This window comes from Erpetoichthys calabaricus, chromosome 1 (assembly GCF_900747795.2).
Source record: "Erpetoichthys calabaricus chromosome 1, fErpCal1.3, whole genome shotgun sequence".
In the NCBI taxonomy this organism is placed as follows: Eukaryota; Metazoa; Chordata; class Cladistia; order Polypteriformes; family Polypteridae; genus Erpetoichthys; species Erpetoichthys calabaricus.
This window is the reverse complement of record NC_041394.2, coordinates 239,108,883-239,136,331: the sequence shown is the minus strand read 5'-3', so window position 1 is coordinate 239,136,331 and position 27,449 is coordinate 239,108,883. Positions and strand designations below refer to the sequence as shown.

At 34.9% G+C, this 27,449-nt stretch overlaps 1 protein-coding gene across 1 annotated transcript in view; it reads left to right on the top strand.

The window, feature by feature from the left end:
• Positions 1–27,449, top strand: part of cog5 (component of oligomeric golgi complex 5) — a 507,949-nt gene that overhangs the window by 383,892 nt on the left and 96,608 nt on the right. The window contains exons 15-16 of the mRNA XM_028812938.2: positions 17,236–17,346; positions 19,177–19,239. Coding sequence (XP_028668771.1) covers positions 17,236–17,346; positions 19,177–19,239 — 174 coding nt within the window. The remainder of the gene's footprint in view (positions 1–17,235; positions 17,347–19,176; positions 19,240–27,449) is intronic.

Below are 27,449 nucleotides of genomic sequence, written 5' to 3'. Positions count from 1 at the left end.
AGCCAGGACATATTATGGTATGTGAAAGTTGTCATACCAACAAATGAAAAGAAGAGCATAAGTCAAAATACAATGAAAGAACTTGTGATTGAAAGACCAGCCCTATGGCAGATAACTAAAAAAGAAGTTATCAAATTTTTAATCATCCACTCAATAAGATTTAACAACTTTAAAACCAACTGGAAAACAGTCTCAACATGGTCTGGTGAGCATCAAACCATTTAGCAGTATTCAAGGACGTGAGGTTTTTTTAGTCCCTCTAAGTTATATAGAGGTTTTTAATGCCATTGAATCAATGCCCCATTCTTCCAAAGCAAATTTTAAATCCCTGGGATACTTTTTTTTTATATCACTAAACTGTTGAAACAGAATGGTTTCCACCATGATATTCAAGTTACCAGTCTCCAGTGCATGCATTTCAATATCTTACATTAAAGTATACATGGCAAAGAATAGCAGTAGTGGTAAATACTTTCTTTAATTTGTCAAAAGTGTCCTAAGCATCAAAATTCCAAAAGAATACCTGGTAGGTGTTTTGAATGAAAGTAGTTGTTGGAGTGACATTGAAACTAAAATTCTTAAGAAATCTTTTACATTGATTAGAAAACCCAATAAAATGTTTTAAGTATTGAACTGTGTGAGGGTATTTCCAGGTACAAATAGGTTTTATTTTTGTTTGGTCTATACTAAATACTTCCTTTTGTTTTCCACGTTTCAGCATGTTTACATAGTATATCTGTTAGCTTAGCCAAAAATTTGGATGTGTAACCAAACAGTCAATGAGACCCTTTCTCACATTAACTTCGTAGGAGCCTTGCCAATTGGCCAGTAATTTGGAGTGGGAAGTGGGAACTCAGTCTCCTGGGCGGAACTCCCAAAGAGTCGTGGCATGGTTATAACACCGGGCCTGTGCTGCTTGAGCCTTTTCCATGTGTTCTTTTAGTATCAGCCGTATTTTCTCCAATCTATCACGTAATTACGCAATATATTCCAAAATGTTAGTAGACGAGAGGATCTTCTCTTCCCAGCCTTCTTATAGGTTACCCAGTATCCCTCTGGGCTGTTGTCCATACACAGGTTCAAACAGGGAGAAGCCCATGGAGGCCTGGGGAATTTCCCGGTAGGCATAAAGCACGAGGGGGAGTAACTGGTCCCAATTCTTGCCATCCTTGCTGACCACCTTATGTAGTATCTGTGTGAGAGTCTAATTGAATCTTTCTACCAAGCCATCAGTCTGGAGATGGTAAACTGAGGTTTTTAGACACTTTAACTTGAGTAACTTGGCCACCTCCTTCAACATTTCCAAAGTAAAAGTGTAAAAATATTTTAAAAAATGGATACTGTACTTTGTGTATGGAGGCCAACACAGAGGTTAGAAGGTAGTGAAGAAATACAATACGAGGACCCTAAAAATTATGATGAATGATATATCTTTCTTCACAGGTTAAAAATCTGATTGTTTGTCTGCATAAGTGTGAATCTATGAATCTGAGAGAAACCTATTTGTTACTGCCAAATATTGGAAACATATATAAATAAGGAATTTGTAATCTGTGTGTATGAGATATTTGTTTCAGAATCAACTCTTTTTTCCATTTCAAACAGCTTTGCAAAATATTATATTGCATGCCTTCTACCCATTTTCTTAGTGACATATGCTCAATTTTATAGTGAAAAGGAATTAAAACAGCTGTTCTGATTTGACAATGGAAAGTAAATTTAGCCAACTGACAATTTGAAATGTTGTTTATTATGTTGTTTATTAACTTCTGAATTTAATAAATTGAGCACAAGAAATTTAAATCCCCAGGAAATGCATACAGTTCTCTTCTATTTGTACATGTCTTTTTAAAAGTGAAAGAAATATAGAGTGAGCACAAACTCTGACACAACAAATAAATATATAACTCTTGACCATGTAAGCACATGTAATCAAGGTCCATTATTGTCTGAGCAGTGTGCTACAATACTGTTACCACCAAAAGCACTCATTGATGCTTCGTTCTGCCTTCATAGATTAATAGGTTTGCAAGATCAATACTCTCACATGTACAGAATACAGTGCAATTCTTCAATTCACTGTCTTCAAATGGGTGTAAACGTGTGCCCAATTACTGACTTTAGAAATACTCTATTTTTTAGGAGACAGCCTTTTATTGTTTCTCTAAGGAGTCAAGTGACTATCTTCTTGTTTTCCCATTTTAACAGTGAAACTGTTTTATGGACATACGTAATGTGATATTGTCACTGGAAATGTATATGAGAAAAAAGTATATTTGCAGTAAGTTGATGGAAACGGGCCATGTGAAACAATCCCTAAAAATATAATTTGGCTTTCTTCAGTTTGCTGGTTTATATAATATTCTGCATTGCCTTATTACTGTATGATGCAAGTGGTTATTTAGTACTAATTGAGATATGAGCATTTCCAGCTTAATATTTCTAAAGTGAATCTCTTGATGTTTAAGGAAAGAAACAAATTCCCAAAGAACTGTCTAAAGGTATTAAGGAGCTACAGACCTAATGTAGGAAAATGAGGTAACAACGAAAACACTGCAAATGTCCACAGCATGTTGATGGATAAACAAATGTTAAGTTTCATCATTCTAGCTTTTCCTTTCAGGAAGAAGTGCTTTCACAGAGGAAACCATTCACTAGAATGAAGTATGCAAGTTAATCCAGCCTGTTAGCACTTGTTTAGGTGTTTTTGAGGAGAATCTGAACCACACTGGTGTTCCTAACCCACATGTATTACAACACAAATTAGTTTGTTTACTAATTGTAATACTTATTTTTTTAAATGTTAAGTAAAATAAAGAAACAGTAATAATTGGCTTGTGCTTATCATCCATTTATCCATTCATTCATATTCTGAACCTAATTTATACGGTAGAGGGTTACTGATGACCCTTGTTAGCACCCCCTGTCACAGGGCCTGCTGACCCACACATCTGCAAGCACACATACCTGACCCATATTGATTTTTTAGTTAGCTTAATGACTTTTTAACTGAGCCTTTCTGCCTTCCTTAAGGTAATTCTGTTCTAGACTAGCATGTAGTTGTTTTTGTTGATTTAATATATTTTACTCCCAGGAAAAATAATAGCATTAAAATTTCCCAGTGTACCTGTATATTTAGAGTGTTAATATCTTTTGTATCTGCAGTGATTCAAACCATTTTGACACATTCTGCCATTTAATGGAAATGTAACATTAATCAAAATAACTGGGTAGATGAACAACATTAGGTTTTCAAACGCACTATGGCACTGAGTCTGACAATTCAGTTAACTCAGTTTATTCAAGCCTGCTGATGTTTATCTTTTCCAGGTTTTTGAAAATCACACCACTTATGTTGGGCAGCAGCTTTCTGCTTTTCTCAGACAGTAAAGACAATTACATTTATTTTTTTACTTTCAGACAGAATAACCAAGTAAATTCCCAGTGCTGGCTAGCCTCAAGGGATGCATAGTACAAACAGCGATTATAGTTTGCAGTCTATAAATTTATCAGCTTCTGCTGCCACTGCAATATAATAAAAAAATGCTTTTTTTCAGCTGTGGTACCACAAATCTCATTGAACCAGTCCACTGGAAAAATATAGTAACTTAGTAATTGCAATGTCTTACACAGGTTAATGCAGTAAGTAAGTTTTACAACAATATGTGTATTCTAATCAAATGCACTTGTGCTGCCCTTGTATCTTTTAGTGCCTATTCATGGTGTACAGTAATACTAAAAAATATTTCAAATGATCTCATGTTAATTGTGTATTTCCTAGAAAGCTGCTGAAAACAGTGCCACCAAACCTTGGATTAGTTACCATTATTAATTTTTTGGATGTATTTAGTCCGAGTTGCATCATAAGAAAGCAGATGCCTTGCTGGTGTGTCTCCTTCAACATCCTGGAAACAAAGGCTATAATGGCCATTTTAAAGCTGTAAATGTCATGTCTCATGATTGACCATGCCTACTTGTTGCCACTGCATTGTGACAGCAACAACGTAAGCCTCAACTGAGACTCGTTTGCACTCAGAAATATAATTTAAGTAAGTCATTGATCCTTTTGAAGCTATAATGCTTTGTCACTTATGTTATTTATGACATGACTGTTCTCGTCGGCATTAGTCCTGCATGGCTGTTTTATTTTAGAACTATAAGAAAAAGTACAGAGAAGGTAAAAATGTGTGCTTAGTGTTATAAAAAGTAGCAGATATTATTCCATCCATCCTTCATTTTATATAACCACCAATTACACAGTGTGAGACACAAATCATTTGTAATATTTTAGGCACGCATAAGAACATGGGGAAGGGAAACAACCAGCCTTTTGTCGAACTGTGTTGAAAATGTTCAAGGAAGTGGCCCAGCTGGCTCTGGGTATGACTGCATGTTCTTTGGGATATCTTCAGTAACATTTCAGTACACAAGACCACTGTGTCCTCAGCAGCAGTCTCTAGCTGCTCTTAGGAAATTTGCAGATACTCCCTGGCTAGCCAACCAATAAAATCTCACAAGTATTTCCTGAGTCTACCTCTGAATTTCTTCTGGTATTTTGCCCATCCCATGTGAGAGGGGCTCTCTTAATAAACATAGAAACCATCTGAAATAGCTGCTCTTGATTTAAGAAACCAGTGGTCCTCCTACATTATTGATCTATTACAAATAATTAGCCCAGCAACTGAAGCTAGGAACCTCATTATGGTCACTTATACTGTATCATTTGTTTCCACTAATACTTAGAGCTTGAGTTCATAGAGGATGGAGATATGAAATTAATAGCAAAGTAAAACCTTCATCTAAGCATCTAGCTTCTGCTTTACCAATACATTCTAGTGTGATTTTCATGAAAGTGCAGCAATTTCAATGGAATAGATGCAGTTACCTGTTCCAAAAATACAGGGACCAAATATCTTGTGATAGTGGCCCTGATGCCCATGTTTTTCTGTCATCTTCCACATTATATAATGAGGTATGCATTATATGCTTTATCTAAGTACACACAATGAAAATATAGACAGTACTGGAAAATGTCCATGACTACTGAAATGTCTGTGCAAAAAAAAAAGACTTTGTATGCTGGTCATAATACTGTAGAATCCAAAGTGTTCCTGCTGAATTTTTTAGGATCAGCTTTGTATGGCGTCTTTCCTGTAGTTTACTGGCAAAGGTTTTTCCACAACTGGAGGCTGAGGCATGCAATCCTTTGATAATTCAAGTTCACCCTCTTGTCCATATTTTCAAAAATTAGGATCACCGTACCTGTCTGACAGTCCTGAGACATTTTCCTTACTAATGATTAGTGAACCAATTTGTGGAAATTGATCTTATAGCCAAACTATAGTTTGCCAAAAAAAAAAAAACTTGCAAAGTAGATGTGTTCTCGTTGCACAACCCCATTTTGCCATTTGCAATCCTAAAGATGAACTAGAGACTCCTTATTCACAACAGTTTCTGGAGACTGGTTATCCTCAACTTCTTCTTCAGGAATCAAGAAACAGCTAAGGGTGGTTGCTAGCTATCAGTAGCTTCCAGTGTAGTGAGATTTTCCTATGAAGAAAACACAGAAATGTGCGTAATGTTATGTTTTAGTGAATCTTCATATGGACATTTTACAGCCAGTCACATTTTTGCCCCTGTGCAGTGAACCAGAGGCATAAATAGAATTGATTTTACTGGTGTAGACCAGGTTTATGTGCTTGTTGCAACTGCAGAAAAGAACATGGGTATGCACAGAAATAAGCAGTATTTATTGCTTTCCTACTCAAAAAAGCCTTAAAAAATAAAAACAAAATTAGTGAGTTTTCATATTTTATAATTGCAAAATTTCTTGTGAAATGAATTTTAATGTCAGTTTCATGAAATTGAATATAAAATTAAACTTGCCTGTTTCACTCATCACTTGTCCTCACCTTCCTTGACATACTAATAATATTCAGTGGTTTCAGCATTTCCAGTTTCCATGGCAAACTCTCTGACTCTCTGCAGATTTTGTTTCAGCTCTATAATCCCTACCCAGCAGTTCTCAAAATCACTTCTCTTTGGGCCCATAAAACTCTTTTGATGCTGACATCTTCCAGCTGAAATGCTCTGTCGCAGTATGCCAGAAATCGCTAAATTTGTGTTGATTTGGTCCTTGAAATAAAGACCAACAGAACACTCAAAGTAATCATTGAATTCTTGGTGGCCTTTCATGCAAGTCTTCCCTTTGTTTGGTCATTGATTTCAAAGGGAATCTTGATTTAGGCATGATTTGCTTTGATCTTGATTTGTTAGTGATACAAACCATCCTCTTTTTACTGAGTTTCACTGTCCTCTCAGGAACATACAAGACCTGTGGTGATCTGTTTTGTCCATGTTTCACCAGTGCTTTTCTACAAATTTATCCCTATGCTTTTCAGAAAGCATTTGTCGCACATAGTTGAATTTTTTTTAAATGCATTTCCAGCAGATTGGACATATAGAAAAAGTCTGGTTTTACTCTTAAATGATCATTGTTACTATAGTTGAAGACAAATGGAGATCAGTTATTGGTTTGCATACTACAGAACTTCTGTTTTCTGTTAACTAACTTTATGTCTAAAGAAGAATTACTGAATGTATTACAGCTCTAAGGAAACATGGAAGTTATTGAGTTGTTTGTTTAGTAAAATGAAGCTTAAGAGGTGACATGAAGCATTTTTAATTATGAGAGGAAGGTGGCACAGATAGAAGCTGGTTAAGAATACATTTTAGCCAAAGGTTAGAAAGTATTTCTTCACTCAGAGCAGTGCAGATACAGGAAGTAAATTACCCAGTAATGTAGGTGGGAGAGGAATCTTCCAGCATTATTTTGGAAATATTAGGTGACTAGGAATTAATTATCTTATACCAGGCCATTAAATGTCCTCTTGTCCTTAAATTTCAACTATCTATCTATCTATCTATCTATCTATCTATCTATCTATCTATCTATCTATCTATCTATCTATCTATCTATCTATCTATCTATCTATCTATCTATCTATCTATCTATCTATCAGGAGTACAAATTGCTGAATATACAATATAATATTATTTCACATTTTTTAACATTTCAATTTTCATTTTTTATCTCCTTTACTAACTTTAAACATCTTTGTAAATTGGAGACAGTAAAACAAATTTGATTTTATTGAATCTGAATATAACTTTATGTTTAAAACAAATCATCTGCATTAGCTTATTTTGCTGTAAAAGTCTTTGTTTAATAAATTGGTATTAGCTATAAATAATGAAGTGGCACGGTAAATCAAAAATTAAGTGTCATTTTTGAAAATAAACCTGCTATGAGCATATGTTTACTATAAACTGGCTGCATTTTGAAGAAGAGACAAAGCAATCTTACATAAATGTAGAGTTTGACCAAAAATCAGTTTCTGTTTCAGCAAAGCACTTGGATGAGATATTCAGCTGGGGACAAGCAGCAAACGTGTAACTACAACTCCATGATACTAACATAAAAGATAACGCTTAGCTTGCTTTCTTTTTAATTTTGCTTACACTCATTAATACGATAAGTCGAAAGAAGCCCATTTTAAAAACCCAGATGATTTCTTTGAATTACTTTTTTCAACTAGTTAATACCAGAGCAGATGCTGTACGCTGAGAACAGAATGGAGATACTCGAAACAAAGCAAGACATTGTTTCTGTTATGAAGTGTCAATACAGTTGTCTTTTTTCTGAAATTGTAAGGCTTCTAGAATTTGTTAGAGACTTCTCTGTTCTAACTCTTCTTTAGTCCCCTATTCTATAAAACAGCCAATCAGGTTAAAATGTATGTCATTTTCTTCTTGATAACAAATTCTATATAATAGTTTATTCATCTTGTTTCTACATATTTTAGTCTAGTGTTTACTCAATAAACCATGTTTCTGTATCCAAAGATGATTTTGTTAATAGTCCATAACATCATATTGAAACAAATACTGTTACAAGTTACTTTCATTGTAGGAACACATCAAATAAGACAACAGCTTGCAACCTTGCAATTCAGTCAGCGTTTCAATGATTAAGCAAGGTCAAAAATGTAAAATTCGATATAATACAAATTGCCTGAATTCATATTGCACTTAGTTTATTTATATAGGAATTGCATATGGGTCTTTTTGACAGTTTCATTGTAGTGCAAAGTGTTCAAACTTTTTTTCAAGTGATCAGTCATTTTTTTGAAGAACTTTACCGCTGAAACTTCAACCGCAGTTCATTCACAAATGTGATCCTTTTTTTTAATTACCTATTATTTGGCTGACACCTTTATCCAAGGTAACTTAAAACATTTGAGATTGAGGTTTCAATTCTTTTGTTGTTCCAGTTTGTAGCACAAGCATGCGAAGTGACTTGCTCATGGACACGCAGTGTCAGTAGCAAGATCTGAAGCCAGAATGTCAAATTTTGAAATCCAAACACCTTAGCCACTGCACCATACTTCGTGCCCTTTCATATAACATAAATGCATTTCCAGAGAAATTGTACCAGAAGTCATAACTCTTGTCACAGCAGTGCAGGTAAACATCAGAATCGACCATGTTCTGAGTTTTAGATATCTTCACTCCACCAATCTTTCTGTTATTAATATGTTGTTATAACCCTGGGGAGATAATTTACTTAAGAACAAACTGGCTAATTTCAAATGACAGCAACATTTTTTTAAATCAGATTTAGATTAGTGAAATAGGTGACTTGAGGGCACAAAGCCTCAGGTAACCACAGCAGTATAATGAAGTATAATATAGCAATTATTGACAATATTGGGGGTGGTGAGGTATAAGACATGGCACCCTTCACTTAAAGGGTGATATTTACTAAGCCACAGTTCTGTAAAGTTTGCTTTGTGCCTTATTTATCAGAAACATCATTAAAATGTTATTATTGGGGTGGCACAGTAGCAAAGTGGTTAGTGCTACTGCATCACAGATCCAGCATCCTGAGTTTGACTTGCACACCTGCTTGTTGTCTTTGTGGAGTTTGCATGTTCTCCACAGGTCTCCCTATGTTTTCCTTTGTGACTCCAATTTTCCTCTCATATCCTCAAACGTATGTCATTTTTGGTGACTTCAGATTAGCTCTTTCTAGATGCACCCAAGATAGGCATCAGCACACTGCAGTGTAGTACTGAACTGGATTAAGAGAATTTCAGAATATTATGTAATATTGTTCTTATTGGTTTCCAGAACAAGTGTAGTATTCGCAGAACAGTTTTCATTTTAATCTAATTTCACATTTAAAAACTAAGGGTTTATTCTCTGCAATTACAAGAATTAAGAGTCATCTTTAATCTACTGTGCAAAAAGCCAGACTGATAAATATAATCATACTAAATAGTGTTAACCTTTTCTAAAGAGAGATATGATAAATACATCTATCAAGACCCAGATAAACAACTTTTAGGATTATAAATATTGTACATGCTAGGAGTGTGGTTAAAAAAAAGCTTCTACACCTAACTCCCACATCCTTTTTCACTTTGAAATCTAGCTGTGAACTCGCAGCAGCATAACTCCTTCTCCCCACCCCCAACGCCATCAAAGACGTGAAAAAAGCATTTAATTGATTTAGGCTGTTCAGCAGGCTGACAAAAAGTTAATCCCTTGCAAAGGGAAAAAGATGTCTGTTTTGCAAATTGGCAGCAACATACTCCCTCCATCCCACATCTGATTGCTGATATTTAAAAAAGGAAAAAAGTGGGCTGACTTCCTTTGCACAAGCAGGCATGGGACACGTTACCTCTGTTGCCTTTTTCTACCACTATTTACATCACAGTCTCCATTCATTCTTAGAAATATGAAATAAGAGAATATTTAGAGTTTGTAAGTTCTAAATGGTTTTGAAGTTGATGTCTCATTCTAACAGTGTAATTATTTTTAAACCACCAAATATTTAATTTCAGTCAAAACTGAAGAACATTTCTGTCTGAAATTTAGTTTTGCCGATGTAGATGTGATGCAATCCACACTAGATTTTATATATTGTTGGTATTTGTTTCTATATTTATTTTAAACACTTTACTTTTGGGTAGTGTTTTCCTTTACTGTTGTACCAAGTCATTGGTTTTTTTAAAAAAGTGCTATGCAATTTTGCATGGATATCCGCTGTAATTTTCAGCTCCATATCTACCATTTTGAATGTACCTGAGCTGTTCTTCCAAGTTTGAATTCATGTAAAAAATTTTACCTGTTACATTCTGCATGGTTGTTAGTCTTCTCTGCGATGGGTTGGCACCCTGCCCGGGATTGGTTCCTGCCTTGTGCCCTGTGTTGGCTGGGATTGGCTCCAGCAGACCCCCGTGACCCTGTGTTCGGATTCAGCGGGTTGGAAAATGGATGGATGGATGTTAGTCTTCAGCTAATTGGGATATGCATCATAGTATAATTCATGGTGTTAGCTGAGAGAATGTAAATCTTTGTAGCACAAGCACATGAAGTGTCTTGCTCATAGACACACAGTGTCAGTAGCAAGATCTGAAGCCAGAATCTCAGATTTTGAAATCCAAACACCTTAGCCACATTCCCCAATACTTCATGCCCTTTCATATAACATAAATACATTTCCAGAGAAATTATACCAGAAGTACAATTGACCTACCTGTAATAGTACAATTTCAATGCTGTTCAGCAATATATTGTCTGATTGTGTGTGCGTTTGTCAAAATTAAAAAATGGGTATTTTTGTCAAAATGATTGAGAGCTCTACAGTTACAATATCTAATTTAGCTAAAAAACATATTATTCATTTTTTTTATTTTTAATATGAATGATTAAAGAAATGTTACAACAATCAAATACACACAGTTGTGCACAAAAAGTTAAAAAAAAAATCAGAAATACAATCAGTAATTAATTTCACAGAGTTAAGAGTTAATATTTATTAATAAATCCTAACCTACACTAAAAACTTCAAAACTCTGCACGGTTCCTTAAAAATATACCTAGTTTTTTTTTTTGTTCTAGGTTTTAAATATTTTAAAATATAATTTTGACTTTGATTTATGGAGGTTGAACCAGATTAGTCAATGTGTTAACAATGTAGTATATAAAATCATGAGGGGTTTATGGCTAGGTAGTCTAATCTCATAATAAATAACTCCAAACACTGCAGTAAGAGAATTTGGGATGTTCATAAATCTCATGCTATCCGATGAGTAAGAAAATATCTTTCACCTAAAAAGATACTAATTTTGGGTATTTTCGAAGCATATGCAGGAGCTGTCTTCCATCCTTCACAATCAGCAACCAAACCCTGACATGTTTTAGATAATTCTAATCTGGAGCAACATGTTGCTCTGCAATATTTAGATAAGTGCTTTGCAAATTGATGAAGAATGGATATTGTGAAATATAGAATTTGACTCCTTACCTTACCTGAAAAATCAATAGAGAGGGATGTCTTTCCCAGTATTAGCTATTGTCATTGAGTGCTAAGCATTGTGACATGAAATGATTCAGTCTGAAATTGCTACCAATATTCTTATTCTACCAATATCAATATTCAATATTCTTATTCCTAACCAAAATATTCTTGAGTGTGAGAGATGATGGAGGATTAGAGAAATTTGTAACCTGTATATAGAACAATGTGTGTGTTGAGGGAATTTTGTTATTTGTAACTGAATTGTACAAATGGTAAAGTCTGTAGAGGCTGAGTTTCCATCTTTTTTCTTGTAGTAAGAGTAAATTGCTTTTATATTTTGAAAGTATTTAAATGACAAATAATTTTAAAAAGTACATAAATGGAGGATTTCTGTTTTTCTGTCAGTCTTGTATCTAAAGGATATGCAGTCATACTACACCTTCAATCTTCAATCTAAAATTTAAATGTTGACCCTGTTAAAGTATTTGTTTTTTATGTCAGGAAGAGACTTGATAAATACACCCTATGGTGTATGATATATGTGTATATTCTTTATGTGTTTCTTAGGTTCAAGACTAGGCAATCCATTCAAAGCATTTGAGGAGAAATAATCTGATTTTGCTATAGTCAATTGAAACAAGTGCAGTGAACTGTAATTCATTGTAAAGAAATATTGATACCATACTTAAACATTTTTTTTGTACATGTTGTGTTTAGTTCTGTATTTATACCTCTTCTTTTTCTTTTTCTTCTTCTTTCTTCTTTACTAATTTAATAATGTTTCAGTACTGCTGATTACAGCCAAACTATAGACATAATTGGTTTTGTTATCAGTAGTGTTCATCAACTTGTTTATAATAGGTATTGTTCCTTTGGTGGAGGGAGCTTATTTTAGTGATAAGGCAAATTATTTACTGGCTTTTTACCCTTTTGTCCGTGACTTCTCTGTAAAGATGCTGAAAACAAAGGTTGACTTTGTGTCTTGTATATAAAATTAATAAATACTGAATCTAGATAAAAGGTTGGTTTCTTTTCCCTAAAATATTATTGAAAATCATCTAATTATTTTTCAAGGTTGAATTCAAGAATTTTCAGCAAGTACTTAAAAGGCACAGGCTTCCAGCATTATATATTGTAGCTTCTACTAATCATAACTTATTCTCTGAGAGACTGTTTTTATTGACTCTAGCATAATTAATGACTAAGTAAAGGTTCCACCTGAATTTTTATCTTTTTAAAGTAAATTACGAAATCCATTTGTATCTGTTGTTTTGATCCTTCTTATTTTTGAACCAGATCAACTTAATGCAGTTGTTTTAGTGGTCACACTAATAAAATTACTTGCTGTGACTTTCCCCAGAATGAGTATACAGGGATGTTTCGATTTAATGTAATAAAAAGTTAGTGAAAAATATATAGAAAGTTTGGACTTAGTTGTAAGTATTTTCATGACAGGGTAAAATTATTCCCTATGATATCTTCAGTCACCAGCTGTTCCTGTGGGGCAATAAAACCTAATTATTTGACAATATTAGAATATTTTCTTCTTTATTTTAATGTACTAAACGTCATTTCTAGTAGGATTTGGTTGACAATTAAAACCACTATATTCAACTAAGATCTGATGAACTGTTTTAAGATCGTTTACCATGTGATCTTTGCATTTGTGCAGTCAATAATGTTCATTATTGGTAATAGTGCTGATGGAAAAATATATATGTAAAAATATGTGTATAAATACTGCGGTGGGTTGGCACCCTGCCCAGGATTGGTTCCTGCCTTGTGCCCTGTGTTGGCTGGGATTGGCTCCAGCAGACCCCCGTGACCCTGTGTTCGGATTCAGCGGGTTGGAAAATGGATGGATATGTGTATAAATATGTTCCAGTTACATTTTGTGTATACTGTATATGTTGCATGATTTGTCAAGTTCTTTCTTTATTTGTATTCTGTTTTTGTCAACTGAGGAGACATGCAAGTACCATATATACAATGTCAGTGTCAACTTTATTTATATAGCACATTTAAAACAACATCGGAATGCTGTGGCCAAAGTGCTTTACAATAATAGAATTAAAGAAAAACATACAATTAACGTGAATAACATAAATAGAAATAAAATAAATGAACATAAATAAAATAAATAATAAATAGAAGTAATATTACATAATCACAATGAGGAAACCATCAGTATTACTGAAGGTCACGGAATGCAAGTGAGTAGAAATGAGTCTTTAGTCTTGTTTTAAACAGTTCAATTGTAGACGACTCCTTTATGTGATGAGGTAAAGAGTTCCACAGGCGAGGAGCAGCAGCTGCAAACTAGATCGACTTATACGCCCGTTCAAAAATTTAACACATATTTTTTTTTAACATGTTCTTGCCTCCTCCAATCTCTCATCAGTTTCTCAGACATAACGAATTTTGTTTCAGCAGCGCAGTTAACCAATTTCTTTTGCCACTTCAATGACTTTTAATTTAAAACCAGCCTCATATTTTCCTCTGATTGAACACTCCATCATAGATAAGGGATGCTGTTACGATAAAGGTGTATGAGGGCGTGAGATACAAAAAACACAAAACAGTGCAAACGTTGCTACGGAATAGTTTGGGTATTAGATAAATACATTGTAGACGACTCCTTTATGTGATGAGGTAAAGAGTTCCATAGGTGAGGAGCAGCAGCTGCAAACTAGATCGACTTATACGCCTGTTAAGGATAGATAGATAGATAGATAGATAGATAGATAGATAGATAGATAGATAGATAGATAGATAGATAGATAGATAGATAGATAGATAGATACTTTATTAATCCCAAGGGGAAATTCACATACTCCAGCAGCAGCATACTGATGCAAAAAAAAAAACAAAACAATACAGTAATCCCTCCTCCATCGTGGGGGTTGCGTTCCAGAGCCACCCGCGAAATAAGAAAATCCGCGAAGTAGAAACCATATGTTTATATGGTTATTTTTATATTGTCATGCTTGGGTCACAGATTTGCGCAGAAACACAGGAGGTTGTAGAGAGACAGGAACATTATTCAAACACTGCAAACAAACATTTGTCTCTTTTTCAAAAGTTTAAACTGTGCTCCATGACAAGACAGAGATGACAGTTCGTCTCACAATTAAAAGAATGCAAACATATCTTCCTCTTCAAAGGAGCAAACAAATCAATAGGGCTGTTTGGCTTGTAAGTATGCGAAGCACCGCGGCACAAAGCTGTTGAAGGCGGCCGCTCATACCCCCTCCGTCAGGAGCAGAGAGAGAGAGATAGAGAGAGAGAGAGACAGATAAAAAAATCAATACGTGCCCTTTGAGCTTTTAAGTATGCGAAGCACCGTGCAGCATACTTAAAAGCTGCACACAGAAGGTAGCAACGTGAAGATAATCTTTCAGCATTTTTAGACGTGCGTCCGTATCGTCTAAGTGTGCGAACAGCCCCCCTGCTCACACCCCCTACGTCAGGATCACAGATAGTCAGCGCAAGAGAGAGAGAAAGAAAAGTAAGTTGGGTAGCTTCTCAGCCATCTGCCAATAGCGTTCCTTGTATGAAATCAACTGGGCAAACCAACTGAGGAAGCATGTACCAGAAATTAAAAGACCCATTGTCCTCAGAAACCCGCGAAGCAGCGAAAAATCCGCGATATATATTTAAATATGCTTACATATAAAATCCGCGATGGAGTGAAGCCGCGAAAGGCGAAGCGCGATATAGCGAGGGATTACTGTATTAAATTAAACAGTAATAAAAATGCAGGTAAAAACAGACAATAACTTTGAATAATGTTAACGTTTACCCCCCGGGTGGAATTGAAAAGTCGCATAGTTTTGGGGAGGAACGATCTCCTCAATCTGTCTGTGGAGCAGGACAGTGACAGCAGTCTGTCGCTGAAGCTGCTCTTCTGTCTGGAGATGACACTGTTTACTGGATGCAGTGGATTCTCCATAATTGATAGGAGCCTGCAGAGCGCCCGTCGCTCTGCCACGGATGTCAAACTGGTCCAGCTCCATGCCTACAATAGAGCCTGCCTTCCTCACCAGTTTGTCCAGGCATGAGGCGTCCTTCTTCTTTATGCTGCCTCCCCAGCACACCACCGCATAGAAGAGGGCACTTGCCACAGCCGTCTGATAGAACTTCTGCAGCATCTTATTGCAGATTTTGAAGGACGCCAGTCTTCTAAGGAAGTATAGTCGGCTCTGTTCTCTCTTGCACAGAGAATCAGTATTGGCAGTCCAGTCCAATTTATCATCCAGCTGCACTCCCAGGTATTTATAGGTCTGTACCCTCTGCACACAGTCACCTCTGATGATCACGGGGTCCAGGAGGGGACTGGGCCTCCTAAAATCCACCACCAGCTCCTTGGTTTTGCTGGTGTTCAGTTGTAGGTGGTTTGAGTCGCACCATTTAACAAAGTGCCTACGTGGTCACATAGGCACAATACATAGAAAAAAAAAAAGGCAGTGTGCTCCGTGGTTACTCTCTCAGGTGGGCGTTAGAATATCATAATCTCTTGGATCAATAGCGTAAGTTTTCCGTGTTCCACTTATATGACCGACATTATAAAACACCAGAAATTATATGGTAAAATCAAGTCCCAACTTTTCCGCAGGAGAACTTATCCACAAGTATATATGGTACATATTTCATTGTTCTAATAAATTTGACTTGACAAGTCTTGGATAGCAAAGTATTTAGTAAAACTCTTCTTAGTATGTGTATCTGTTACTTGCTGACTGGTAGATTTATAATGTAATAAACTCTTATTTACTATTCTGGGCCTTTTATCATTTTTATTTAAAAAGATAAACTTACTTTGTTTAATTTCTTTTATATCCAATATGCATTTTGTCCAATTTTATTGAACATTGTGATCAGGTTTCCTGACACTGGTGCAATGGTTGGGGTGTCAAGTCAGTAGTTCCCTTTTTAATTGGTAGCCTTGATAAAAAACAAAAAAAAAAATTCCATAGAAAAATGCACGTGAACATGTGCTGTCATGGCATCATACCGCTAACAGAGAATATAATTTTAAATGCTGGGAGCTTCGCCTCTCTCTCTTGGGTGTCTAGGGTCAATAGCCAACATTCCTAGCATCTTCCTTCCATATTTGTAGGCCCCGGCCCAATGAGGACAGGACAAACGCAGCCCGTTGGGAGTGGAACTATGCCTCCTCTCCTGGCAACTGTTCAAAGCAACAACAACATTTATTTATATAGCACATTTTCATACAAAAAAGTAGCTCAAAGTGCTTTACATAATGAAGAAAAGAAAAATAAAAGACAAAGTAAGAATTAAAGTAAGAAAACATTAATTAACATAGAATAAGAGTAAGCTCCGATGTCCAGGGAGGAAAGAAAAAAACAAAAAAAAAAACTCCAGACGGCTGGAGAAAAAAAAAAAAATCTGCAGGGGTTCCAGGCCACGAGACCGCCCAGTCCCCTCTGGGCATTCTACCTAACATAAATGAAATAGTCCTCTTTGTATTTAGGGTTCTCACGGAAAGACTTGATGATGATGGTAATGCAGACTTCTTGCTTTTAATCCATCAATGTTGGAACATCACGGTGCTTTGAGTAGATGGTGGTTGCGCCACCATCAAAAGGACACCGGAAAAAGAAACAGAAGAGGGAGTAGTGGAGAAAGCATGAGATACTGTTAGCTGTTGCACCCCATCTCACCCCAGCGTGGTATTTGTGGACTTATCAGAGCTGTCCAGGCAATCTAGATACACATGCAAGTGACAACATTCATAAAAAGTCATAATGTAAATAATCAGGTTATGCAGCCATAGTAGCTATATGTGTTTATACAACTCATCATTGTTAAAATTGATCCTAATATTTCCATAATTTGTATCACAGCTGTCAACCCAGGGAGATGCCAGCCAGGTGATTGGGCCGCTTACAGAGGGACAGAGAAGGAATGTGGCTGTTGTCAACTCTCTACACAGGCACTATCAGTCAGTGGGGAAGGTAAGAAGTAACTTAGCACAGCTCAAACTGAACTAGCAGTTCTCTAAACATCTGCTTTGACTTTGTTTACTATTAGTCAGTAATTACCTCATACAAAATTGTTTCATCTGATGTATTTCATTAAAATTTATCGATTCATTTAAACAATTTAACATTTCATCATGATGCAATTTTTAATGAAGACTGTCACTTTTTTATTTTGTTTTGGTTTCATTAATTTAGGGAGCATAGTCTGGAGTTTCAAATTACTTTTATGAAAGGATTATTAATTATGAAAAGAATTGTCTTTCTAGTGTTGGTCATGCAAAACCATAGAACAACAAACCTTATCCCCAGTGTGATCTGCAGCCAAATCAAAACCATTATCAGTAATTACCTTTTTTAACAGAGAGAGAAATGACTGGAAATGAGATTTAAAAATTGTTTATAAAGCAGAGTGAACAATGAATAGCTCCAGGTAAATTTAAATTAAGCAGACCCACATTTTTTCAATTAAAAATGCATGAATCTATTGAAGCTTTCACTTTTTTACTGTGTAGTAATTTATAATTTAACAAATTGTCATTGTTATAAAATATGTAGAATTAAGAAGTATGTTAACATTCTAATATTTCAGTGAAAAGTTTTAAACATGATTACCTTGAAAGATTTGAAAATGTTATAAACTTAACAGGAAACTAAAGTAAGTGTTCATTACCTCTGAAAATTATTTATCTTTAGGCCTGGGTCCATCTCCTTCACTGTAAATACAGTATTAAAATGGAAAAAGTGCACTTCTACTTTAGTTACAGTCACTTTACAAGAACAGTGAAACTGTTTCTTTTAAAATCAAGGCTTTCATTGTTAAGGAAACAAGTCAATATTTTATTGAGTGGTGTTTGCATTATAAAAAGTTTAAACTTTTTGAAAGCATGCAATCTATACATTTTTGATGATGCCTTGGGCTAAATTTACACTGGAAAATTCAATTCAGTTGTGTTTTTACTAGTGTGCAGTTATCAAACCTTTCTCCTTTGAAATGTGTACTAATTATAATTAAGAATAATTATATTTTAGTAGCACAGTGGTACAGGGGGGTAGAGCTGCCTCCACTCAGATTCAGCATCCTGGGTTTTCATCACATGGCCAGGTGTTGTCTGTGTTGAGTTTTCACAATTCCTTCAGGATTGACTATTTTGAGATTTTATTCAAAATTTTTACCAGTCCCTATAGTGAGATGAATTTATTCCTTTAGCCAATAGCATAAAGTAATATGTTTCACACGGCATTGGGTATAAGACTGTTTCTACATTGAGGGAAAAAGGCTGTTGCTATGTATAGCCTGTGGTGTACCACCACCCATAATAAGTATTTACAATACAAATTAAGAGTCATCTCCATGAAACATGTTTTTGACTGAGGCACCCTCACCATTTCTTAAAGTATTGGCATCTTCTTGAAGTCTACAAGTACCAGCACTCTGAAAGAGGAAGGTTAATCTGTATACATTTTTGGCAAGACTGGAATTTGTTTTTACATAGATATTGGCTCATGATATGTTTTTAATGGATAAAATTGGTCTTCAGGTAAGCAGAATTAGTAATTTCAGTATATAAATGATAATATGTTCTATATATATATATATATATATCTGTATATATATATTCATAATTAAATTTCTTTTGTTATGCTTATAGTATGCTAAATTAGGAAATAGTTTGTCAGTTTATTGTCCCATCATTCCAGCATGGTAAAGTCACCTACTCTGAAAGTATAAGTAGGTGTTAGACATACTCACTTGGCAAAACGTTCATTAGAATTAATAAATGGTGTTGTCTTTTTTTTTTTCAGGTGGTATTGTCTCTGAGTTCCTTTCCGCCAGCTGCTGAACATGCAATTACTGCTGCTTCAGAGGTACTTGGCAGATAATGCACTGCATATCATTACTAAATGTCATGAACCCTTGCTCGTTTGCAGGCAGTTGTTTTACAAGCAGCTACTTACCCTGTAAGGAATTACAAATACATGCTGCACAGGCTGATGGAAGAGGCAATTATGTAAAATAAAAGGCTATTAAAGCTTTGTAGGTTTTAACGTGAGGCTTCTGAAGTGGGAACTGAATAGGAGAAAGTTTCAATTCTGCAGTTAATTTATTAAAAAGTTGAAATAATCTAAAAATATATCAAATTAAAATTGAAAATAAAAAACATGTATTTTGCAGAAAGTCGATCCTTTCCTCCTTTTTCTGTCTCAACTCTTATTCAATTCAGGAGGCCAGACTTTATCTGAGGAGTACCGTGCTTATGGTAGGAATCAACACATGTACAGTGCAGAGAACACTCATTCATTCCCACACTAATTTAACCAGGCCAGTTTATATTATTTTCCAATTAACTTCACACAGGTTGAGTACAGAATGTGTTCTTGTGTCAGAGCCTTACAAGGGTTCTGTTTAGCAGCTTTGAACTCCAACTTTTCGAAGTGTGCAGCTCCCCTTCTCTACTGTTTGCCGTGGTTTATAGACCTCCTGTAATTAATGATACTTTCATTTCTGAATTCTCTGATCTCTTGGCTGATATCACCCTCTCTCATGACAAAGTTCTTATTGTTGGTGATTTCAACATTCACATTTGTTGTCAATCGAAACCTTTGGTTAACGACTTTTTATCACTTTTGAACTCATTTGATTTTATACAGCATATTAATACGCCAACCCACTCTCTTGGTCACACCCTCGATCTCATCCTTACTCGTGATATTTCAGTGAATAATATTGATTTATGTGATGTTTCTTTTACTGATCATTTTTCTATAATGATGGACCTGAATATTACTGTCGATGTCCCTACTAATAGCTGTCCCCCACGCTGCTCGCGCTTTTTAAATTCTTCTATTATATCTGATTTTAAAACCATTTTCTCTAGTCTTTATGTGCATGACCAAAATAATGATATCGATGATTCTGTCGTAAAATTTAATTCCTCCTGTAAAACGATTTTAGACTCAATTGCTCCGCCCAAGATACGTAGTAATAAGGGTAGACCTGCTCCCTGGCTTAATGAAAATACACGATCACTGCGCCGCGCCTGTCGAACTGCTGAACGGCGTTGGAAAAAAAGATGGACTGATTGTCTCTAAACAGTAAAAAAAAAATAATTTTCTTGATCTAAATCAAAATAAAATGAAGGTGCTTATAGTGGGTCCATCAGCTAAAGCCCAAATTGGTCTTGGTCTTCTCGGCTCTTTCTCTGTCTTTTCCAAACCTCAAGTCCGCAATCTTGGTGTTACCTTTGACAGTAACCTCTCTTTTGAGAAACAAATAAATTCTGTAGTCAAGAGTTGCTTTTTCCAACTTCGTCTATTAGGTAAGATAAAGCCTTTTTCATCTTCTAGGGATCTTGAGATAGCTACTCATGCGTTTATTTTTTCTCGCCTCGATTACTGCAACTCGCTGTATTCTGGGATTAACAAATCCTTGATACGCAGGTTACAGTTGGTACAAAATGCTGCCGCTCGCTTTCTGGTTGGGGCAAGAAAGTATGACTCTGTCTCTCCTATTTTAGCTTCTTTACACTGGCTGCCTGTCAGTTTTCGAATTGATTTTAAAATCCTGCTGCTAGTTTTTAAATCTTTACATGGGCTTGCTCCTGCCTATTTATCTGAACTGTGTGTTTTACATCAGCCATCTAGAGTCCTGAGATCTTCTGGTCAGCTGTCTCTGGTTGTCCCTCGTACCAAGTGTAAAACCAAGGGGGACAGGTCTTTTGCAGCTGCTGCGCCTCGCCTGTGGAACTCTTTACCTCATCATATAAAGGAGTCATCTACAATTGAACTGTTTAAAACAAGATTAAAGACTCATTTCTACTCACTTGCATTCAGTGACCTTCAGTAATACTGATGGCTTCCTCTTTGTGATTATATTACATTACATGGCTGATATGCTATACTAGCATAAAGTCTTTTATTGTGGACGCTCACCATTCTAAATGCTTCTTTCTAGCTGTGGAATACTTACAGTGTATAGCTCCTTCAACAAAAAAATCATGGCAGGTAACAAAGTGGATAATAATTCCTAAACACTTTCCTCAAACTCAAGCTACATACATTTCTTTGATTTAAGGTGAAAGGAACTTTTTCATGTGAATTCCATTAATTCACTGTTTATCACAGAAAAATAATATTACTACACAGCAAATATTAATATTTGTTAAAGATTAAACTGTAAACACATCTGTGTTTATTTTAGACAGCTTACTTTTCAACTTAGCTTTTCATTCTCAGCCAAATAATAATTCACTTTGAATGGAAACTTATAAAGGAATCGGTATGTTATTTATTGACACCACCTCATTAAATTATATACTGTGTATGTCTAAAACAAAGAGCGTATATTAAGCACGTACTAAACAAAAAAAAAATCTTGTTTAATAGCTCTTTAGGCGATTCAGTGTATGGTACTTAGCCATTGTCTGCATATAGTACTATTTTTGATTATGCAGTCAGTTATATGGGAAGGCAGGTGAACCTAATAAGGTGGCCACTTAATGTACAGCTTTTGAAAATGCTAACAGTGACAGAGTGGCAGAATATCAAAGAAGAATTATAAATCCAGAATACATTTTTTGTTAACTCACTGTACTCAGAAACAATTGTCATAGCCCATTGTACACAAGGTGGAAAATTCATTATCATTTTATAGCAGAACAAGCAAACACCATAGTTTTTATTTTTGCATTGCTATCTGATGTAAATCTTAACATCACTTTAAAACAACCTGTGCAGAGCATATCCAAATAATTAAAATGAAATTAACAATAAAAAATAAATTAAATAAATTAGAACAGCCATAAAAAGAGAACTTGAAAAATCAATGGGCTTCCTTGACTTATTACTGTACTAAGCTTTGGCACAAGCAAGGAAGCAGCCTTTAATCAAATGCCTACATTGTGATTTTTAAAACAATACAAGTCCTCATTAGCACAGGATTAGTAGGTATGAGACCAAGCTTCTTTGCATGTCAGTCAAAAGGTAATTTTCTCTTTGAAAAGGCAAATTCTAGAGGTCAATACTGAATTAAAAGTAACCTAGCAAAAAAAGGAAAAGCAATCTTAAATTGATATTGTTAATTCGCTAGAAAACTATGCCTTAATGAGTCTTCTGGTCTGTAGTCATCTGCTGTAAGACAATAAGACATTCATTGCTTTTAGATAGTAGTAAACTAATACAGATTTGTGATTTATTCATTTTCAATAAGCTGAGCAGTGTGTTCTGGATTTGTCTGCTATGCCATTTTTGCAAACAGTTTCTTTTTTAGTTAGGCAGCAACCCACAGTGGTAGAAACACAAGAGATCGATAAAAATACTTAGAGCAGTAAAGCAGTATTGAACCCAAAAATAGAATTAACCAAACTAATGAATCCTTGAATTGCTCAGATTTCATAGAAAGACAAATTATGAAAAGAAGAACTTGTAGCAGTGTACCTACCACCTCCACCAGGCACATGGAGTGTGCACCCTAGCAAAAGACATAGCATCGTGGTTACCAAACCACAATACTGATGCACCTAAACACAAAACAAAATATGAAATAAAAAGAATTGTATCTAGAACATAAATTTCTTAAACAAAAGAGTTTATAACATAAACCAGATCACAGCAGTATTAATTAAATATGGGAATGCATTTAAATTTCGTTTAATTTACTATTCTCTGTAGACCACTATAGAGACCTTATGCAGAGTTGCACATATGAAAGGAGTGCTCAAAAGTAAAAAAAAATGTATCTTTAAAGTACACAATCATGCAAACTATTTAAGTGTACAGTCTCCAGTTATTTAAATAATATATATTATGACGTAGCTGTTAAAATCTTAAATTTAGTTCAGTTCGGTTTATTGTAATATTCCCAGTATTTTATGAACATATCTTATACAGATTTACAAATATAAAAGGTTAGCTTAAACATATAAATCCAAGTACCTTTAAAATACAGAATCATGTAGAAGAATTTAAATGAACAGTAGCCAAATAATAAAAAATCTCTATATTATGAATTGTGTCTTAAAGTCTCAAAAGAGCCATAGGTTTAAACACTGAACAAATGCATAAATACTCAAAGCTTAAAGAAGGGAGGGGAGAGCCACCAAAATCCCTGATCCAAATAAACAAAACCGTAAAGTTTGATATAATTTATTAACATAAATGATAAAAAAACTAAGACCCTTTCCAAAATTTCCAAAAGTAGAAACAAATAACTTAAGAAGGAGAAGGTAAATAACAAAGTACAGTATCTAGGAAACTAAACTAAGTCCTCAAAATTAGTAAAGGTGAGGTAAAGATCAAAACCAGAAAACCAAATAAAAATGGCCCTCAGGCAAGCAAATGTTACAAAGGAAACTGAACAACAAAACTAATAAGTTGGTTAATGCCTCAGCATGAAAGCTAACAATACAAGTAGATTTAAATAAGACTTTTAGGTCATGCTTAGGAGGAAGGACATAATTGAGAGTTCAAGGGGAAAGTGACTGGGGCAAAATACAAAAAAATGTAAATGGAGAACAAACAAGGGAACAGGAGAAAATTACATATTTAGAAAAAAACAAAGTTTAGCAAAAAAATATACAATGTTAACAATATAAATTTTGTCTCAGTCAAATTAGAAAGCATGAATGTAATAAATTAAGTAAATATTTCCATTCCAAGAGGAAGTAATCATCTGTTTGATCCATAGTTCTTTTTGGAATAAACCAGTTCGCCAAGAACATATATGTTACGATATGTGCTAGTGCCCATAACTGTAGTATAAAAATATGAAGGTATACTACCTCATGCCACTAATTTTCAACTGCTCCAAAATCGTGTTCCTTGCCAAGCATTACTAACTTGTTCCTAGTATTATTTGCAAAATGTAAAAGAGAAAGATTGCACAAAGAAATTGACAGTGTATTAGGGTTAGCAACAGCAAGTAAAGCTTTATTTTAGACTAAAACTTGCATGTATTTTTTTTAGTATATACTGTAAAGCAAAACCAGCAACAGTTGGTTGGTATACTGTGCTAAAACAATCTGTCTTTACATTGGATTTATTTGCTAAGATTTATAGAACAACCCAAGGAGACAAATCATGTTGCAGTTTATGTAGCCTGTGGCTTCAGACACTATTTTGTAGGGGAGTCCGATTTACTTTTGGAGTTTTATGTCTTATGAGCACAGTTTTCTGTGTATCTTCTTGGACATAAGCATTAATAGGTACCTTTGAGAAAGGTCCTCAAAAACATTAAATTTCATATGTTGGAAGGACGAGTTTGAAATTGTTCCTTTACACAACAGGAAGACAATGCAGAGACTTAGCATTAGAAGTTACATATTCATACTTCCTCATGTAAACCATTTCAATCACTTGTAACTGTATCCTGGAAAAAGGACAGTTTGTACAAGCTGTGAATAAAATGTTACAGCACTCACTTCTGCTTGAAAAAAATGCCTGGGCCAACTATTTGCATACATTTGTACTGTGTAGCAGTATACCAGCTCATTTTTACGGAGTTTCTACTGGAACACAAGTAATAAATGACAGATCACTGTCAAAGGTAGCAAATTAATATTCAGGCCTTTAGAGTTAATGGTTTAGAGTTTACAAGATTTCCATCAAGTAATAAAACCTCTGTTTTGTTCCATTATAAAAACAAGTAGTACATTCAGTTGCATTAATGCCACTTAGTGGTATTACTATTGTATTAAAAACCTCAAATGTGTATTCAACAAGACTGTAATGGAAGGCAGGGATGGACAGGATGGATGTTCCCTTACTCAGCTAGCAGACTATCATGGGAAAAAGAGTATGGGCAGATAGGTGTTCTGACCGGAATGGTTGGTGAACATTTTTGTTTTTTAAAAAAAAGTATCAAAAAATAGATATGCACACATTATTGTGAATTCACAAAAAATTAACAGGTGATTTTTTTTGTTTTTTTGGCATTGTAGGTAACTCAGCACTATGCTAGGTGGCAGCGTGAGTGTACTTACAAGGCATTAATGTAGATAACTGATAATTACACAGCAAACAACGCATTTTTTCAAAAACTAAAATATGAGCATTAGAGACTGTATGAAATCACTCCCACAACTTTTGTTACAGATAAGATCAGAAAGGACTCTGCCTCCCAATATTATTATAGCAGAAGCCCCTCACATTGGAGACAGAATGCAGCTAACAAGTGGTAGGAACAGAGCTTGCACTAGTATTAGGCATAAAGAAGGTGCCAAGCAGAATCAGATTAAATCACAATTGCCAAGTTTGTTCACATTGGATGCCATGGGTACTGACAATCTTCTACTAAACATGTACTAAGAGGACTTCATATGCAGTGAGTTATCACTTTCGTCTCTCTCTCTGCTTTGCTGCATGTGTGCACATTCTCTTCGTGCTGTGATGTGTGTGTTGCTTATACTGTACATACATGTTTTGTGTGCCTTGTTGACATCTGTTCTGGTGTGGAGTATGTAATTACTAACATTTTATTAATATAATATTTAATTAATATATGTAGCCCTCTCACCGTTCTCCCTGTGCAAAAAAACTTAGTACCTCAACTCTCCTATTGCATGTAAATGTACCCCAACTTAAACACATCTAGCTTCTCATGTAACATGCAACTTCATCAATAAATTAAAAAAAATACAAGCCTGTTATTCATTATTCATTAGGCAGGAATTCTATTCTTAAATCCAAACCCAAACTTTAATGTACTGAACTTTGATATAAATTTTTAATCAATTAAGAGGAGGGAGAAAAGAAAAATATATTAATACATTCATCACATGATAAATATTATAATAATAAAGTGACTTGAGTCTTTAAAGTCTGTGGTAGTGTATTGAAGCTGAGATGACCAAAAAAATCCTTTACTTACAGTCTTATTGTTGACAACAAGATTCATCTATAAATAAAATAAAGATCCATGTAGTAGCTTTTTAAATTCTGTAAAGCCTGTTTCTCAGACATGAATATTCCCTGCCTGTTTAACAATCATTTTGACTCTAGCAGAGGAGGCCAACTGCCACTTCTTCACTGTGGTTCCCATTAGTTTGCAACAACAATGCCAAATCCCAAATCCATCTTCAAATCATTTCACACACAAGTTGAAAACTACCTCCTTCTTTTGAAGTCTGTCATCTGCCATCCTTGTCTTTAATCACATTTAATTTTATTATTATTCTCATTCTTTTACATTCACCTTCAATTTAAAAGCAAAAAATAATGTACATGCCACCTCTCCAGGCTGGCAAGCCACTCATCCTTCTTATTTACCTCTCACCCTTTTTATCTTTCTAACTTTCGCTGTTTCCATTTCTACCTTACCAACCAACCAATACCAAGTGTGACTGCCTTGAGGAATAGAAATGAATCTACTAATAAACAGTTCCCTTCCATTTTAAAAGTAAATTCGTTTCCTTGGAGCTGATGCAATCAGAAATCATGAAAATGATTTATCTCAATGTAAAATACATGTATTGAAAATAGACAGTTTATTTTCTTAACAGAATTCAATTAATATTCTAGGTTGCTACATAATTTTTATATTATGCCTACAGCATTCGCTGTGGTGTTCAAGGGAAATCTGACCATAGTGGCTTGTTATGAACCATCACTTTATAGTGATTGTTTACTGCACCAGAATTGCTGCCATTTGTTTAATTTCACTTGCATTGACATCAGTGCTTTATTAAAATAGTTATCATAACCAAAATTTAAAGATGAATTCCATTTTGAATTAAAAATTCATATTAACAAGTGGCCATCCATAGAAATGTTATAGCCTCCTTAAGATTTGGTTTGGGTAATGGGTCTGATTTAATAAGCCTAAGCAATTCAACTTAAGAATCATCATCTCATTAACACACGTCTCTCCCCCTGCCTGAGTAATTGTGCCAAGTCAAGTCTTGGGGTCATTTCACTGTCATATTTTATGGTGTTCAGATTTGTAAAAGTAGAAAGAAAAGAAAATATGAGTGTAAAACTTTCAAGTTTGTGTATGAATCTTTCAGGTACTCCAAGCACTTCAAGTGTGTACTTGGTGAAGAGAAATATACTTTATTAGAATATACTGAATTGAACTGAACTTG